The following is a 17,562-nucleotide window of genomic DNA, read 5'->3' as shown; positions in this document are numbered from 1 at the left end:
ATCACCAACTCCCAGAGTTTACTCAAACTCATGTCCATTGAGTCAGTGATGCCATCCAACCATTTCATCCTCTGTTGTCCCCTTCTCCTCCCACCTTCAATCTTTCCCAGCATCAGGGTCTTTTCCAATGAGTCAGTTCTTCACATCAGGTGGCCAAAGTATTGGAGTTGCAGCTTCAGCATCAGTCCATCCAATGAATATTCAGGACTGATTTTCTTTAGGATGCACTGGTTTGATCTCCTTGCTGTCCAAGGGACTCTCAAGAGTCTTCTCCAACACCACAGTTCAAAAGCATCAATTCTTTGGTGCTCAGCTTTCTTTATATATATGTTTCAGAAAAAATTTTAAAAAAAGTCTCCACTGTCACTCAGATGAGAGAATCTTGCCTGGCCAAGACAGGCAGTAGAAGAGGTGAGGGGAGTTGGACCCTGGAGAGATTTTCAAGAGAGACAACTAGATATTCAGGTGAGTTGGATGTGGGGTGAGACACAGAGGTCAAGGTGACTCCAAGACCTTCGGGGTGCAATTATGATAGTGCCTGTTTTTTGATCTGGTTGCAAGGTGGTACCATTTACTGGGCTTCCCAGGTGGCTCTAGTGGTAAAGAACACACCTGCCAGTGCAGGAGACAAAAGAGACCCAGGTTTGATCTCTGGGTTGGGAAGATCCCCCTGGAGGAGGGCAGGGCAAGCCACTCCAGGAAGGAGCCTGGAGGGCTACAGTCTATGGGGTAGCAAAGAGTCAGACACATCTGAAGCGACTTCGCAAGCATGCATGCCATTTCCTGTGATGACAAACAATGGAGAGAGACAGATTCTCAAGGTGTAGCCAGGATTTGTTTTGGGCATGATGAATTTCAGATGCCTGGTAAATATCCTCATGATGAGGTGGGGTAGGTGGATGGATGTCCTACATTGAGTTCTAAGAAAGGGTGGGCTGGAGATAGGATTTGAGTCACTAGTGTATAGGTGGCACTGAATGAGATTGCCAGGGAGAGAATTTTAAAAGCCTGGGGCAGGGGACTTCCCCGGTGGTCCAGAAATCATCTTTCAATGCAGGGAGCACAGTTTGGATTGCTGGTCAGGAAACTAAGATCCTATATGCCACGGAGAAACTAGAGAGCCTGCTTGCTGCAAACGGAGAAAGCTCACGTGTCACAATGAAGACCCAGCGCAGCCAAAATAAATAAGTAAAAAATTATAAAAATTTCAAAGATAAAGACAAAAAAGGAGCCTGGGGTAACTCACAGATGAAGTCAGGAGGAGGAGCAGCCAGTACCTACAAAGGGGAAGTGAGAAAAAACCAGGAAGCCCCAGGGCAAATGTTCCAAGGAGGAGCCAGAGATCAACACTGCCGCTGATGAATTGGAATTATGCAGTAACCCTGAACATAGCAGTTTCAGAATATCCCGCCTGGAACAGTTCAGGAGAAAGTGAGAAGTGAAGAAGTAGAAACAGCAAATACAAACTACTTTTTTTCAGGAGTTTTGCTATAAAGGAGAAGGATAAAAATAGGGCTGTAGCATCAAGGCAAGTGTTTTGTTCTGTTTTCTTTTAATTGTGATAAAATACACATAAAATTTACTATCTTAACCATTTTTCAATAGCCAGTTCCGCAGTGTTAAGCACATTCACATTGTTGTGTAACCAATCTCCAGAATTCATCTTGCAAAACTTGAACCCTGTACCCATTAAACAACTCTCCATTCCCCACTCCTCCAAGACCCTGAAAACCACCATTCCATTCATACTTCTGTCTCTATGAATTTGACTACTCTGGCGTATTAGTCTGCTAAGGTTGCCACAATGAATTACCACAGGGGGGATGGCTTAAACAACAGAAATCTATTTGTTCACAGTCCTGAAGCCTACAAGTTCACGATCAAGTACTGGAAGGTCTGGTTTCTCCTGAGGCCCCTGTCTGTGGCTTGCAGATGGCCACCGCCTCACTGTGCCCCCACATGGCCTTTTCGCCACGTGCACGCATCATCTTCTTATAGAGACACTAGTCATATTGGATTAGGGCTCCACCCATAATTACTTCTTTAAAGAACCTATCTCCAGGGACCTCCCTGGTGGTCCAGTGATTAAGACCCTGCTTTGCAATGGAGGGGACGTAGGTTTGATCCTCGGTCGAAGGACTAAGATCCCAATGCCGCAGAGCAACTGAGCTGGCACATGGAAACTACTGAGCAGATACACCACAACTAACGTGTATTCCATGTGCCACAATGAAAGATCCCAGATGCAGCAGCTAACACCCAACACAGCCCAATACATAAATAAAATGTTTTTAAAAAGGACCTATCTCCAAAAAAAAAAAAAAAAAAAGGACCTATCTCGAAAGGAAGCCACATTGGGGGTTATGGCTTCAACATATGAATTTAAGGTAGAAAAAATTTAATCCATAGCATCTAAGTGCTTCATATAAGTGAAATCACACAGTATTTATCTTTTTGTAACTGGCTTGTTTCACTCAGCGTAATATCTTCAAGGTTCATCCATGTTGTAGCACCTGTTCCAATTTCCTTCCTTTTTTAATGCTGAATATATTCCATTTTATGTCTATAGCCCATTTTGCTCATCCATTCACTCATTCATCAATGGGTGAATGGATTGCTACCACCTTATGGCTATTGGGAAAAATGATGCTGTGAACATGGGAGTGCAAGCATCTCTTCAAGATCCTGTTTTCAATTGCATTGAGTATAGATCCAGAAGTGTATCACCAGATCATATGGGAATGAATGCTATGCTTAATTTTTTGAGAAGCCAATCACAGCAACTGCATCATTTTATATTCCCAAAGACAGGGCACAAAGGGTCCAATTTTTCCATATTCTCCTCAATACTTGCTATTTTCTGGGGTTTTTGTTTTTCATAGTAATCATTTTCATGGGTGTGAGGTGGTCTTTCACTGTGGTTTTGATTTTTTTTTAGGAGAAGTACAGTTGATTTACAAAGTCATGTCAGTTTCAGGTGTACATCAAAGTGACTCAGATATTATATATATATGAATATACACATATACACACATTTACTTTTCCAGATTCTTTTCCATTACAGGTTATTACAAGATATTGAATATAGTTCCCTGTCACTGTGGTTTTGATTTGCATTTCCCTAGCAATTAGTGATGTTGAGCATCTTTTCATGTGCTTGTTGGTTATTTGTATACCTTCTTCGTAGGAACGTCTATTTAATCCTTTGCGCATTTTGAATTGAGTTGTTTGTTTTGTTGGTGAATGGTAGCAGTTCCCTATATTCCAGACATCAGTCTCTTACTAGATATATCATTTGCAAATATTTTCTCCCATTCTGTAGGTTGCCTTTTCGTTAAGTTGATAGTGTTCCTGGCTACATGGAAGTTTTTAATTTTGATAAAGTCCAATATATCTATTTTTTACTTTTGTTCCCTTTTGGCATCACATCCAGGAAATCAATATAAAATCCAATATCATTGTAAATTTTTTTTAGTTTTAAAAAGCAATTTGAGATACTAAGAGAGGAGAGAAAACACGTGGTCAATGAAACAGGAATTTAAAAGTCCTATTAATTGAAACAAAGGTTATTTAATCAACGCAGAAAATGCATATTTAACTAGGAACTCTTACAAGATAAATAAGAGTACAAAACTGTTACAAAAAACAATAGAAATCTATAGAAACACAGTTCAGTTCAGTTCAGTCGCTCAGTCGTGTCTGACTCTTTGCGACCCCATGAACTGTAGCACGCCAGGCCTCCTTGTCCATCACCAACTCCCTGAGTCCACCCAAACCCATGTCCATCGAGTCGGTGATGCCATCCAACCATCTCATCCTTTGTCGTCCCCTTCTCCTCCTGCCCTCAATCTTTCCCAGCATCAGGGTCTTTTCCAATGAGTCAGCTCTTCGCATCAGGTGGCCAAAGTATTGGAGTTTCAGCTTCAATATCAGTCCTTCCAATGAACATCCAGGACTGATCTCCTTTAGGATGGACTGGTTGGATCTTCTTGCTGTCCAAGGGACTCTCAAGAGTCTTCTCCAACACCACAGTTCAAAAGCATCAATTCTTCAGCTCTCAGCTTTCTTTATAGTCCAACTCTCACATCCATACATGACCACTGGAAAAACCATAGCCTAGTATATGGTAAGAACTTCAAATAATTCGTTAGTCTTTGATAGATCTGGTATATAAAAAAACTAACAGGTATATAGAAGATATAAATAGCTTTATACTGTGTATGTATCAAGCTTGTCCACTAACAATAAAGGGTATGTCTTTTCCAGTTCCACAAAACATTTAAAAAATTAGCTAATTTTTTTTACAAAGGCACTCCCAATTTCACTGCAGCATTATACACAATAGCCGTGACATGGAAACAACCAGAGTGTCCATCAGTGGATGAATGAATAAACAAAATGAGGCATATATAAACAACACGATATCATTCAGTCATAAAAAAGAAGGAAATTCTGCCATTTGCAACAACACGGATGGACCTAGAGGGTACCATGCTACGTGAAATGTCAGATGGAGAAAGACAAATACCATATGATTTCACTTGTATGTGGAATCTGAAACAAGGGAACTGAAAAGCAGTCATAGATAATATCAAAACAGAGTCATAGATGCAGAGAGCAAACAAGTGATTGCTGGAGGAGGGGAGGGGTTGGAAGGAGAAATGAAATATGTGAGGGAGATCAAGAAGTACAAACTTCCAGTTACAAAATAAATGAGTCACAGGATGAAGTGTGCAGCATAGAGAATATAGTCAATAATTATGTGATATCTATGTTTGAGGATTGGGAAATGGCCACCTACTCCAGTATTCTTGCCTGGAAAATTCAATGGACAGAGGAGCCTTTTAGGCTCCAGTCAATGGGGTCACAAAGAGTTGGACACAACAGAGTACACACACCCACATATGGTAACAGACAGTATCTAGATTTACCGTGGTGATCATTTTGTAATGCATAGAAATACTGAATCACTATGCTGTATACCAGGAGCTAACATAGTGTTGTAGGTCAATTATACTTCAAAAAAAACTCATAGAAAAAGAAATCAGATTTGTGGCTACTGGAGGCGAAGAAGGGGGTTTAGGAGGGCAGGAATTGGATGAAAGTGGTCAACAGTTACAACTGCCAGTTGTAAGATAAAGAAGTACTAAGGATGTAATGTACAACATCATTAATATAATTAATATTGCCATATATTATATATAACAGTTAAGAGACTAAATCCTAAAAGTTTTCATCACAAGGAAAAAAAATTTTTTCCTTTTCCTTTTATTTTGTATCTATGTGAGATGATGGGGCTTCCCAGGTGGCTCAGTGGGAAAAGAACCTGCTTGCAATGCAGGAGATGCCAGAGATATGGGTTCAATTCCTGGGTCAGGAAGATCCTCTGGAGGAGGGCACAGCAACCCACTCCAGTATTCTTGCCTGGAGGATCCCATGGACAGAAGAGCCTGGTGAGCTACAGTCCATAGGTTGCTAAGAGTCAGACATGACTGAAGCTACTGAGCACAGAACATATGAGATGATACGTATTCACTAAACTTATTGTCATAATCATTTCATAATGTATGTAAGTCAAATCATTATGTTGTACACCTTAAACTTATACAGGGCTGTAGGTCAGTTATATCTCAATAAAAAGGAAGGAAAAAGATTTAATTATGATTACAGATTAGAATATCAATAAGATGTAGCACAAATTATAGAACCTGGGAATGTGGATAAAAGGATGTGAACTTACTGGGAGGATAGAGATGCTGATGTCTTCATCTTTTAAAGCTGGGAGTCAAGAGACACTGTCTATACCTGATGAAATAAGAAATACAAGTTGTAAGTGTATTGCCTAAGGATAGAACAATCAACAGCTTTGGAACTAAAAATAGTAATATGTGTATTAAGACACTAAAGAAGAGAAATAAGGGTTGTGCAGTGTGTTAAATCCTTATCCATCATGGGACTTAGGAAAATGTCTAAATTATATAAATGAAGACATAACAGCATAGGTATATTATTTAAATATATATCCTCTTAACTCATTTCATGATTCTACATTTGCCTTCTCCCCATTCCCATAGTTCACAGTCCAGCCTCAATGGTATTCCTGCAGTTCCTTAAACATTGTAGGCTCCAACTTCAGGGTCCTTGCCTTCCTGTTCCTTCTACCTGGAATTCTCTTCCATATGATATCTTTGTGACTCTCTGTCTCTCTTCCTTCAGGTCCTTATTCCAAAGTCACCATCTCAGTGAACACTTCCCTGACACTACTCCCTGTCCTCACTACCTGATTTTTTTTTAATCTCAATACATAGTTAATAAAAGAATAAATGCAAGAATAACGACAGAGTCAGCTAGGTTTACCTGTGAGGAACTAAGAACGTGTTGGGAAGGAGTGCGTCAGGAATAGCTACCTTTCCTCATAACCAAGTGACTTTTAAAAACCATATTATTTTGACCATAGTTTTACAAAATAGGAAACCATTTTAAGACATTGTGAAAGAGAGAAAATAACACTATTGATATGTATAGACTATGATATGTAAATAAGACTATGTATATATATATAGCTTTATATATGTTTATATGTACTCACAAGTAAATTCGTTGCTTAAATGTTTTCATTACTAAATAACAAAGAATAAAAATGAATATACAGAATGTTCACCTGAAGAAACTGAAAAGAAAGTAACTGGAAATATGAAAAGCAGGTAGAAATAGATAAAAATAGATTAAAAGCAATCAATACAGATAAATTTTGAGTTCCTTGGGAGAAAAAACCCAGCAAAATACTAAAATGACTAGAAAGTATATTCAAGAAAAGGGAGGAAGGGAGGGAGGGAGAAATATTATTCACCCTTGAAAAGGAAGAAAATTCTGACACAGGGTACAACATGGACGAACCTTGAACACATTATGCCAAGTGAAAGAAGCTAGTCACAAAAGGACAAATAGTGCGATTCCACTTAATGAGGTACCTGTCACAGGCAAATCTGTAGAATCAGAAGGTAAAATGGTTCAAGGTCTGGAGGAAGAGGGGATTGAGAGTTGTTATTTATAGGGCATAGTTTCAGTTTTACAAAATAAAAAGCGTACTAGAGATTGTACAAGGTGAATGTATTTAATACTACTGAACTCTACACTTAAAATTGGTTAAAATGGTAAATGCTGTATTATATTTTGCCACAACTCAAAAAACAAGCACATGCATGACACAGGGTTAGGGAGCTGACATTCCCCCCAACAGGAACCAATGTCTCCACGCCCGAATCGCGCAATCTTTCTGCCATGGAATTCACCCCAGGACAGCCCTGAGTGTGCGCGTGTGTGTGTATGTGTGCATGTTTGTGTGTGTTGGGAGTATCCCCAGAGTTCACACCACATTTCACAGCTCTTGCACCAACCTCTGAGGAAAGAAAGTGAAAGTGACTCAGTCATGTCCGACTCTTTGTGACCCCATGGACTATACAGTCCAAGGAATTCTCCAGGCCAGAATACTGGAGTGAGTAGCCTTTCCCTTCTCCAGGGGATCTTCCCAACCCAGGGATCAAACCCAGGTCTCCCACATTGCAGGAGGATTCTTTACCAGCTGAGCCACCAGGGAAGCCCAAGAATACTGGAGTGGGTAGCCTATCCCTTCTCCAGGGGATCTTCCCGATTCAGGAATCAAACCGGGGTTTCTTGCATTGCAGGCGAATTTTTTACCAACTGAGCTATTAGGGAAGCCAGGGCCGTCTTCTGACTCCCAACTTCAGCCTCCCAAGTTTGTTTTAACTTGGCTTCTCCATGCAGGATGAACAGCGAGTCTGTATTTGCTCCAGCTCCACCCTCAATGCATTTTCAGTGTACAATTTAACATTTTTGAGCAAATTTAAGAATTACGGACCTTCATCGGGGGTTCAGTGATTAAGACTCGGGCTTCTATTGCAAAGGGCATAGGTTCCATCCCTAGTCGGGGAGCTAAATTCCCACGTGGATCTAGCCTGCTAGCCTAATGTTTTCTAGAAGACCAGTTCGTCCGACCGAAGGGGTAGACAAAACCCTGGTGACCTCTGAGGAAAACAAAACTGTGCAACCATCACTGCCGTCCAGTTTCAGCACATTTTCCATCATTCACTTAGTCTATCTAAGCGCCCGGATCCTTATCCGCCAAGGGAGATAACAGGAGCCTAGCACATTATAGGCTCAACAAATTTTACCTACAGTTGTAGTTGTTGACGGTAGCGTGTTTCTAGGTTACTATCTTTTCCCACACACAGCCGGATCCTAGCCCTGCCGGCGCCCACTTCCGCAGAGCGCACGCTTGCAGCGGGGAGCAGGGACCGAGTTCGGGAAGGCTCGGGGCAGCAGTTCTGCCCTAGGTTCCACCGCCTGCGATCGCGGATTCGGGCTTCTCCCCAGGCCCTGGCTGGGGCGGGCGGCGCAGCTCTGGGCTGGATTGGTGATGCCTGGGCGCTGCGGGCGCCTGCGCAGTGGGGAGAACGGTGCGCGCGCAGAGGGTTGTCGGCGTTCTCTCGGAGTCAGTCGGAGCGTGTTTGCCGCTGCTCGCCCGGGACGGCCGCAGCATGGCGGAGCAGGAGCTCGAGGCGCTGAGGAAGCAGAGGCTGGCAGAGCTGCAGGCGAAGCACGGGGTGAGCGAGCCCGACACCCGCCCAGCCCGTCCCCTGCTGGGCGCCGCCCTCACCCGAGGTAGAGGGCGCGGCCCCGGCGGAGGCTCCTGGCATCGCTGCCCCGGGGCCAAGGACCCCGCCTCCGCCCGCGGGGGCCTTCTGGTAGCCTCCGAGCCGTCTCGGCCCCTCTCCCCGTCGCGTGCTGCCCCTGGCGCGTCGGGCGCGGGCCGGTCCGCGGCCAGGGGTCGGTCTCTTACCCGGCCGGCCGTCTTGGGTCCCGAGCAGAATGCTCAGCTTCTCCGGTCTCCCGGTGCCCTTAGCTGATGGACCTAGCCTACTTGACTACTGTTCCAGCGGAATGTTGTTTAGAATACAGTTGGTCCGACCCGTGGGATCGACAGACATCTTGTGAGGGGGTCTTCCTTGTGCCAAGTGCTAAGGGTACAGCGGGGAACATCGCCTGACGGAGCTGACAGTCCTGAGGAGGGCCAGGCACTCACCGAACACTAAACCCGTAGATGAAACGCCCAAGGAATGACTCTGCTGTGAGGAAACCGGGAGTGAAGTGTTAGGGATGGAGCGGGATAAGTCTGGAAGGGAGCGTTGTTTGATCATCAGTGTCCGCAATACCGAAGCACATTTTCTTTTCCAGAAATTATTCTTTACACGTAAAATACGGTTTCGTAAGAGGGGGCTCTTCTCCTTAATACCTGTTTGTATTCTAAAACATTCTATTAGATTGAGACTTTAGAAGTTCATCAAAACGTTGTAGTAAGTGGAAACATCTTTTTACTTCTGTGAGGCCCAGCTTTTAATTATTTTGTAAGCCCATCTCTACCACTGCAGGAGCCTGTTAGGTACCAGAAACAAATAAAATAGTTCATTTTTTTTCCCCTCTGAAATTTCTAAAAGATAAAATTGTTTTTTCAGGATCCTGGCGATGCTGCACAACAGGAAGCAAAGCACAGGTATGGGCTGGAACTCTGAATATAGAGGGCCCCCCCTTTTTTTTAAATTAAGAAATAATTGACTTAACGTTAGTTTCTGGTGTACAGCATACTGATTCCATATTTATATTATGAAGTGACCACCACAGTAAGTCTGGTTAACATCCAGCACCACACATAATTACAAATTTTTTTTTCCTTGTGATAAGAGCTTTTAAGATTTACTCTCAGCAATTTTCAATACTATTAACTATATACAATTCAATACTCTTTAAGTATAGTCACCACCCACTCTATACATTACATATTACATTCCCATGGCTTATTTATAACTGGAAGTTTGCATTTTTGACCACCTTAACCCACTTTGCCCACCTCCTGCTCTGCCACTAACCTCTTGCTCTGTTCTCTATGTCTGTGGGAACTCTGAACTCTGAAGGGTGGTTTCACCTTTTTTTTTTCTTTTTACTTTAGTTATATTCATAGGTGTGTGAATCTTAAAGTTCTTCCTGGCATAGGGATTTTTCCAGACCCATCGCTATTAGTTTGTTTATTAAGCATGTATGGAACCCCGCAGTACTTACTACTTTGTATTGCAATTACTGATTGATGTTTCTCTGCTAAACTGTGATTACCTTAAAATAAGCATAATAATAGGACTATCTCATAGGGGTGTTGTGAGGATTGCAGGGGTACAGAGGGCATGCAACCCACTCCAGGATTCTTGCCTGAAGAATCCCATGGACAGAGGAACCTGGCAGGCTACAGTCCATAGGGTCACAAAGAGTCGGAGGCGACTGAAGTGACTGAGCATGTACGCACAAGAAATATTAACTGTTTTTCCTATTCTCAGTGTTATTTTATCAGCACGTGGCAGAGCACCTCACACTTCGGAGGTTTATTAGTTATCCCATCATGCTACCTTTTTTCCCTAACTCTGGTAAAAAACACAAAAGGTAAAATTTACCTTCTTAACTACTTCTGAGTGTATCATTCAGTCGTATTAACTGTATTCTCATTGCTTTGCAACACATTTCTGGAACTTTTTCATCTTACAAAACTGGAAGTATACCTATTAACTCCCTATCCCTCCCTGCCCCCAAGCTACCTTTTATTTTTCCTCCTGGCACAGCACACACACAGCGTGTAGGATTGTAGTTCCCCGACCAGGGGTGGAACTCATGCCTCCTGCATAGTAAGTGCAGAGTCTTAACCACTGGACTGCCAAGGAAGTCCCCCATCCTACCTTTTAACTCATTCATCCATCCATCAAATACTTACAGAGAACCTGCTCCGGGTCAGGCATTGTGCTGTGTCTACAGAAATACGCAAGATGGAGAGGTTCCTTCTCTTCTGTATGTAGCTCACATTAGAGGGAAAGACAGATTGGTAAGCACCTGGCATAGTGCTAAGAAGAAAATAAATCTACTACATGAACTTCCCTGATTCTGAAGATGTGAATTTTTTTTCACATTTTAACATATCTGAAATTCAAATGTGTCACATAATTGATCACTCTTTTTCTGGATTCTTCCAAAGAGGATTTACCTTTACTTCTGCCATCACTTGGGTCATTTCTAACCTTAGACTTCTTAAAATTCTCTGCTTGATGTTCTTTCCCTGCCTCCACCCTGCTACCAGAAGGAATTCAGACAGCAAACCTACAAGGCTAAAGCTTGAAGTCAAGAGACACTTTTTTTCTTTCTCCACTCAGGGCTGAGATTGATGCATGCTCACTTTTCCTTTCTGAATAATGATTTATTTCTTGTTTCCCCATACAGAGGATTCAGCCTTCTAATTCAGCCAAAGAATCTCTGCTTTTTTCTGTGTTAAGTTCATATTAAGTTCCTTGAAGGGCTTCATTTGAAAAACAATTTCTGCTTTAAAAAAATTTGAAATCACTGCCCTGTGAATATGAAATAGTTCCTGCCTGAATAGGTGGGAAGATGCAAGAGTAGAAACGGGTATAATTGTAACTCCCCTCCCAACCCAAAACTAGAACTTAGAATCTTAAAACGGAATCTGGTCATACCTTGACCACAGTTACCTGTGTCTCCTTAACATGGTCTCCATGAACCTCAGCTTCTTTATCTCTAAGAAAATTACACGGATTAATCACTTGTTAAATTTTTCTGTGTTCAGTAGGAATGCTGGCAGGTTAGTTCTAATTTTGCTTGATCTGTTTTTGTTGTAGGGAAGCAGAAATGAGAAACAGTATCTTAGCCCAAGTTCTGGATCAGTCAGCCCGGGCCCGGTGTAAGCATCTTCAGTTTTCTTTATAAAACTGCCTTGAGTTATTTGAATAGGGAGATGTATATGAAATAATTGCTATCTCTAGATTAAATACTTGTTTAACCTAAAAGCATGTGAGATACAGATTATTTGTAAGAAGTGTTAGGTTTATAAACCTAAAGAAACATACTTAAATTGTTATTAAAAGTTCCAGCTCCATTCTCTCCTGCTATTGAAATGATCTCCAAGTGCGTATAGTGAGCCCTCCATTTTTGTAGAGTCAGAACCCACAGATACAGAGGGCTGATAGTAGTACACCATTCTATATGAGGGACCTGAGCATCTTCAGATTTTGGCATCCGCAGGGAATCCTAGAACCAGTCCTTTCAGATACCAGGGGATGACTGGATTAGGTAAAATTTATTGGAAATAACTCTTCAGTCACGTCAGTCACAGAATGCTGCTAGCAGTTGACCTGGGTGATGGGGGCTCTGGTTTATTGTCCAGGCAGATCTTGGAGATATTTTGGCTTTGGTTGCAGACCACCACAGTAAGCAAGTCATACAAATTTTTTGGCTTTCCAGTGCATATAAAAGTTTTATAGTCTGTTAAGTGCAATAGTATTATGTCTTAAACAAAGTAGACGTACCTTAATTTAAAAATACTTTATTGCTAAAAAATGCTAATCATCATCTGAGTATTCAGCAAGTCACAATTTTTGTTTTTCAATAATAACATCAAAGATCATTGATTACAGATCACCATAATATATATAAGAATAACAATACAAAGTTTGAAATGTGAAAATTACCAAAATGTGACACAGACATGAAGTGAGCACATACTGTCAGGAAAACTGTGTCAGTAGACTTGCTCAAAGCAGGGATGTAGGGTGCCACAGACCTCCATTTGTGGAAACTGCTGTATCTGTGAAGCTCAGTAAAATGAGGTATACCTGTATTCTCCATTTGTGTTGTGTTTTTCATCACAAAAAATAAAAAGAAAACCATAAAAATAATTAAATGAGCCGATCAGAATGAAACATTATCTTCTGTATTATAACTTGAAGCCCAGCTTAGAAGTCAGCCCTGGATGGATCACCATGATTGTATATGCGTAGTAATATAGAAATTTGCAAGGACGGGTTGCTTTTTGGGGGTTTCCCTGGTTGCTCAAGCGGTAAAGAATCCGCCTGCAATGCAGGAGCCTCAGGAAATGCAGGTTCAGTCCCTGGGTCAGGAAAATCCCCTGGAGGAGGAAATGGCAGCCCACTCCAGTATTCTTATCTGGAGAATCCCATGGACAGGAGAGCCTGGTGGGCTATAGTGCATGGGGCTGCAAAGAGTCAGACATGACTGAAGCTACTTAGCATGCATGCATGCAACATAAAAATTGCTCTTCCTGGAATAGTCATGATTTTGCTTTGTTTTTAAAGCGTGGAGCTTAGAATCTGAGTCCCCAAGTTTAATCTTGGTTTACCACTCCCTCTCTGTGGTCTTGACTGAGGTTGACAAAGCTGAACTGTAGTTTCCTCATTTTTTAAGAGGAGTAACAATAGCATCTGCCTTATCTACCTTGTTGGTCTCAAGACATAAATAAGTCTCAAGTGCTTTAGAAATGTTAGTACTTAGCCTCAAGGAATAAGTACGTTTAGTTCTGACTTCTTTCTGTGCATGTTTGTGTGTGTGTGTTTATATATTTTTTTTTTTCTTTTTTTTTAGTAAGTAACTTAGCACTTGTAAAGCCTGAGAAAACTAAAGCGGTAGAGAATTACCTTATACAGATGGCACGGTATGGACAACTAAGTGGGAAGGTAAGCTTGACGTGCCTTGAGGCAGTTTTAATCTGTTGTTACCTACTTTATCAAAATGTATCCTCAGAAAGTCAATTTCATCTCTTTCTGGTTACAGAATTCTTGTTGAAGCAGTTTTTAAAGGAGAGAATAGTTGTGTCTACCGTAGATCCTAAAAGATAACTCTCTTTTCTAAAATTCTCTGCTGCTTTCCTTTTCTGACATTGCTCTGGAACCAGTGGCTATTAGGGTCAGATAGCCTAAATTGCTTCTACAATGGAAACAAGATTTGTCAGCAGTACTAATTAAAATTGGGAAAGTTATGCTTGTTTTGCAAATGAAGAAGTGCTAGATTTCCTGGTTATCCTGTGCATTGCTGTACTGCCATGGAGGATATATTCTGGCAACCCTGATCTTCCCTTCAAGATCCAGACGAGCCCCACCGGCACTGGGGAGCCCTCTGCCGCCACCACAGCCTGCAGAGCTCGACCTGCCCTGAACCCTTTATGCCGAGAACGTGTGTGGAGGGGTGACAGCGGCGTCATCTTTTTTGAGTGACTCGTCTCCTGCTTTTAAGCTTCTCAAGGTCTTGGTGCAGAAGCGGAGTATCTCTCTGTCCCTTTCACTTAACACAGTGATGTAGGTGGTTGTCATTGTCTGCTAGTGGTGATGAAGGTGTTCTTAAATACCAGTTAACCTTGGATTTTCCGAGGAAGCTAACTGATGGATACTTTTCCTCCCTCGAATGAAGACCAGCAGAGCAGATTTTAAGTGCGACTTAAACCAAGAGTTCTAACCAGTGGTTTCAGCCAGCTGTCCCATTCTCCTTCCTTCTTGACCTCTACCTCCACACCCTGGAAGGATTGAAACAATTCAGTTGGCTAAGGTCAATTCTTTGTTTTAAAAAAGCACTGTTTTTCTCTTTGATATCCTAGGTATCAGAACAAGGTTTAATAGAAATCCTCGAGAAAGTAAGCCAACAAACAGAAAAGAAAACAACAGTTAAAGTAAGTTTCCCCTAAAGCACACGACAGAAGAAAGATTGATATTTTAAATAAGTGTTACATCTGCATGTAGTGTGTCAACCATTTTAGCCCATAGACATTTTTGTTTTACACCACAGGGAAGTTTGGGGAGAAAGTTGCATACATTTGAGGGTCTAATTTTCAAGGCTCTTCTGTTGGTCTGAAACACTTAAAGTTATTTTAAACACAGAAATGTCTTTCTGTAGTAGGTAGGAATTTGTTTTCTCAGAAAATCTGAGTTGTTTTATGAAACATGGTACTTGTTTAATTTTCCCCCCAGTTCAACAGAAGAAAAGTAATGGATTCGGATGAAGATGATGATTATTGAATTTGTCTAGAGATTGGAACTTAACGAAATAACTCTAGGACAGATAATACTTGGCAGACGTTAAGATCTGGTGGTGTGTTTACTTTGTTTATTGTCTATATACCTTTTAAAAATAAACTTGTTATGCAAACTAGAACAATTTGGACAAAGTTGTTTTTCTACCATAGAGAAATGAGCAGAAGATCTGCGTTTTTAAATTTTTGTCCTTTTCCCATCAAAAGCTTTTGAACACGTGTAGCAGCATGAATATATCCTTCATACTTGTGACATTAGTGTTAAGTGGGAAAATAACCTTCGCAGAAGTAGGAGTTGCTCCAACATCTTCAGTGAGAAGAAAATAGCAGTGTCTGTAACATCATAGGTGTTAAGACTCATGGATTAAGCTGAGTCAGTTTTATATTTCCAAGACATAGGTTCTGGAAGCAGATAAGACCTTTTTCTTCCTGCAGATAGTCCTTACATTTAATGAAGGAAAATTCCCAACTTTGGTTTCATTTATAATCTGCTTTACAAAGCATTGAGATTAACTCATCTAACAAATACCTCTGTAACTGGAGGATACGTCCATTGGAAAAAAATTAGCATAATAACTGAGACATACTGGTAATAATACTTAAACACAAGTAAACATGTTTTTAAGAGAAATAATTTCTAATGATTAAAGTCCAGTTGAGACAGTTTAGCAGTTCACTATTGTGGTAGAAATGTGCTGAGTCTTCACTGATAGGGCTGCAGGTAACTTAAAGCAAGTGTCACCTTTTGTCCTTTTTTCCCACCAGGTTATGAAAAACTGTGCTTGTAACTTTAAATCATAAACTTAACTCTCAAGTGAGCTGTTCTGTGTAACTTTTGTCTTAGTCCTGGGGGACCCAGCTCCAGAGGAAGTGTATAACATTTAATGAGCTCAGTAGGATTAATAGCAGGAAAAGGGATGGAAAATGTGATTTATAGTCCCAGTCTCTAGCTAGAGATATAGACGCTGCTGATATATTTCTAAATTATACTTGAGATTTTACTGTATTTCAGACTTAAAATTTAGTGAAGTCATGTTAGAATACATGTCTAGTATTCCTGAGTAAACAAATAAATGAGTAGAGCCATTAAGGACGTCAAAAAGAGTTTAGAGGAACAGTAAATCACCAAAGTAAAATCTGATCAAGGATTTTGAAAAAATCATCCCAGTTAACAGGTAAATTTTACATAGAAACACTGGAAGACTAGACAGCTCTGAGCAAGTTTGCTACATGCTTTCTCTTACAAAATAACCACTGTTATGGCAGCTGTTGAGGTGAATGTGTTGAAGGACTGTAAACCTCCCCTCATTCAGACACTCCAGAATGGAAAGTGAGGACAGAAATTCTTGATGACATGGTGGGGGTGGGGTGTGGAATGTGTTTCCATCTAAGGGGTGGGGGCTGGTTATTCTCACCTTTCTGATTTAACTGACAGTACTCTGAATTCAAAACATTCTCATACAAAATAGGAATTTTGGCATTACCAATTTCTGAATTGTCAAATTTAGTTTTAATTGAGAAAGTAATTAGAAACACATGTTTTTAAAAATAATTGAGGTAATCACTTCACATTGCTCACCCTGCTGATTACCAGAATAGCTCAAGAGGAAACTTCTGCCCCAGGATGAAGAGTCCCATTCATGGTATTTCTATCTCCAGGTGAAGGGCACACCCAGCTGGGAACAGGTGACACTGCCAGCCAGGCCGTGAGCCCAGCTCTGACCGTGCAAGCAAATTAGCCCCCTTATTTCCATAAACCTCCTCACTTCACATTCCTACCAGCTAGGGCAGTTGTTAGAATTATGGAGGGTATATGTGAAAGTTTGGCTTTTTTAATATTTTTTTCTTAATCACAGTATGGTTGCTTTACAGTGTTGTGTTAGTTTCTGCTATACAACAAAGTGAATCGACTGTATGTATAATATATCTCCTCCCTCGTGAGGCTGTCTCCCACTGCCCCCACCCCCCACCTCTCTAGGTCATTAAGGAGCACTGAGGCGAGCTCCCTGTGCTATACGCAGCTTCCCACTAGGTATGTATATTTTACACAGTAGTGCATATATCAGCACTACTCTCAGTTAGTCCCACCCTCTCCCCCCCGTGCCAGGTCCACAAGTCCATTCTTTTACACCTGCGTCTCTATTCCTGCCCTGCAAATAGGTTCACGGTAGGTTTTCAAAACTACTGTATCACCCCCAAAATTAGGTGGTTTCAAATGTATGTATTTGTATCTTGGACAGGACTGTGCTAATAAACTGCACAGTGTCAAGTCTCTTACTCGGGATGCTAGAACAGCACAGCAACTTTAGCCAATAAGGTGGTTTTGTTTAAAAGTGGTGGAGAGGAGGAAAAATAGAACCAACTTCCAAAGCAACCATGCTTATTTGCTGTTTGGGCTAAGTAGCTGTATTGTATTCAGTTTATTCTTCTGATGCTAAAAGAAATGAAATTACCTTTGTGGGGGCCCTAAGCACTGTGCTTACTGGATTAGGTCAGCAGCCCTGGAAAATCTGCTCCAAATGACCCAGTTCACACGTTTCAGTCACACATCTATCTCTAGCTGAAAAATAAAATGTATATCTATCCAGTGGGAGAAGATGATTCCACATACCAAGCACATG

At 41.3% G+C, this 17,562-nt stretch overlaps 1 protein-coding gene and 1 long non-coding RNA gene across 16 annotated transcripts in view; one reads left to right on the top strand and one right to left on the bottom strand.

Moving 5' to 3' along the window:
• Positions 1–8,372, bottom strand: part of LOC145513608 (uncharacterized) — a 95,524-nt gene extending 87,152 nt beyond the window's left edge. For 9 of the 12 annotated variants that reach the window (XR_014059571.1, XR_014059570.1, XR_014059575.1 and 6 more), the window contains exons 1-2: positions 8,197–8,372; positions 5,741–5,805 (exon numbers count right to left, since the gene is read on the bottom strand). This is a non-coding gene — a long non-coding RNA (uncharacterized LOC145513608). Of the gene's footprint in view, positions 1–5,740; positions 5,806–8,192 lie in introns of all 12 variants that reach the window. The other 3 variants (XR_014059579.1, XR_014059567.1, XR_014059569.1) reach the window with 1 other exon arrangement.
• A 95-nt stretch (positions 8,373–8,467) lies between these two features.
• Positions 8,468–15,063, top strand: PDCD5 (programmed cell death 5). 4 transcript variants are annotated; one of them, XR_014059566.1, is made up of 6 exons: positions 8,468–9,148; positions 9,534–9,571; positions 11,745–11,806; positions 13,504–13,595; positions 14,510–14,581; positions 14,880–15,063. XR_014059566.1 is itself a non-coding variant. In XM_081510468.1 (6 exons), the coding sequence occupies exons 1-6, from the start codon at positions 8,559–8,561 to the stop codon at positions 14,925–14,927; spliced, it is 378 nt and encodes a 125-aa protein (XP_081366594.1). In that variant the 5' UTR covers positions 8,468–8,558; the 3' UTR covers positions 14,928–15,063. The 4 variants fall into 4 exon arrangements, 3 of the variants coding, with proteins under 3 accessions (XP_081366594.1, XP_081366593.1, XP_081366595.1); XM_081510468.1 differs by having other exon boundaries at positions 8,468–8,624; XM_081510469.1 differs by having other exon boundaries at positions 8,817–9,148.
• The last annotated feature ends 2,499 nt before the right edge of the window (positions 15,064–17,562 follow it).

This window comes from Giraffa tippelskirchi, chromosome 7, assembly GCF_054371585.1.
Source record: "Giraffa tippelskirchi isolate mGirTip1 chromosome 7, T2T-mGirTip1v1.2.pri, whole genome shotgun sequence".
NCBI classification, from domain to species: Eukaryota; Metazoa; Chordata; class Mammalia; order Artiodactyla; family Giraffidae; genus Giraffa; species Giraffa tippelskirchi.
This window is presented reverse-complemented; position numbering and strand designations above follow the sequence as displayed.

What these genes read in the sequence shown, in the direction of transcription:
- PDCD5 (XM_081510467.1), top strand. Translation starts at nt 8,559, where the DNA reads ATGGCGGAGCAGGAGCTCGAGGCGCTGAGGAAGCAGAGGCTGGCAGAG. An exon ending in AGCTGCAGGCGAAGCACGGG is followed by an intron (nt 8,625 to 9,533) that starts GTGAGCGAGCCC and finishes TTGTTTTTTCAG; the next exon opens with GATCCTGGCGATGCTGCACA. An exon ending in CAACAGGAAGCAAAGCACAG is followed by an intron (nt 9,572 to 11,744) that starts GTATGGGCTGGA and finishes TTTTTGTTGTAG; the next exon opens with GGAAGCAGAAATGAGAAACA.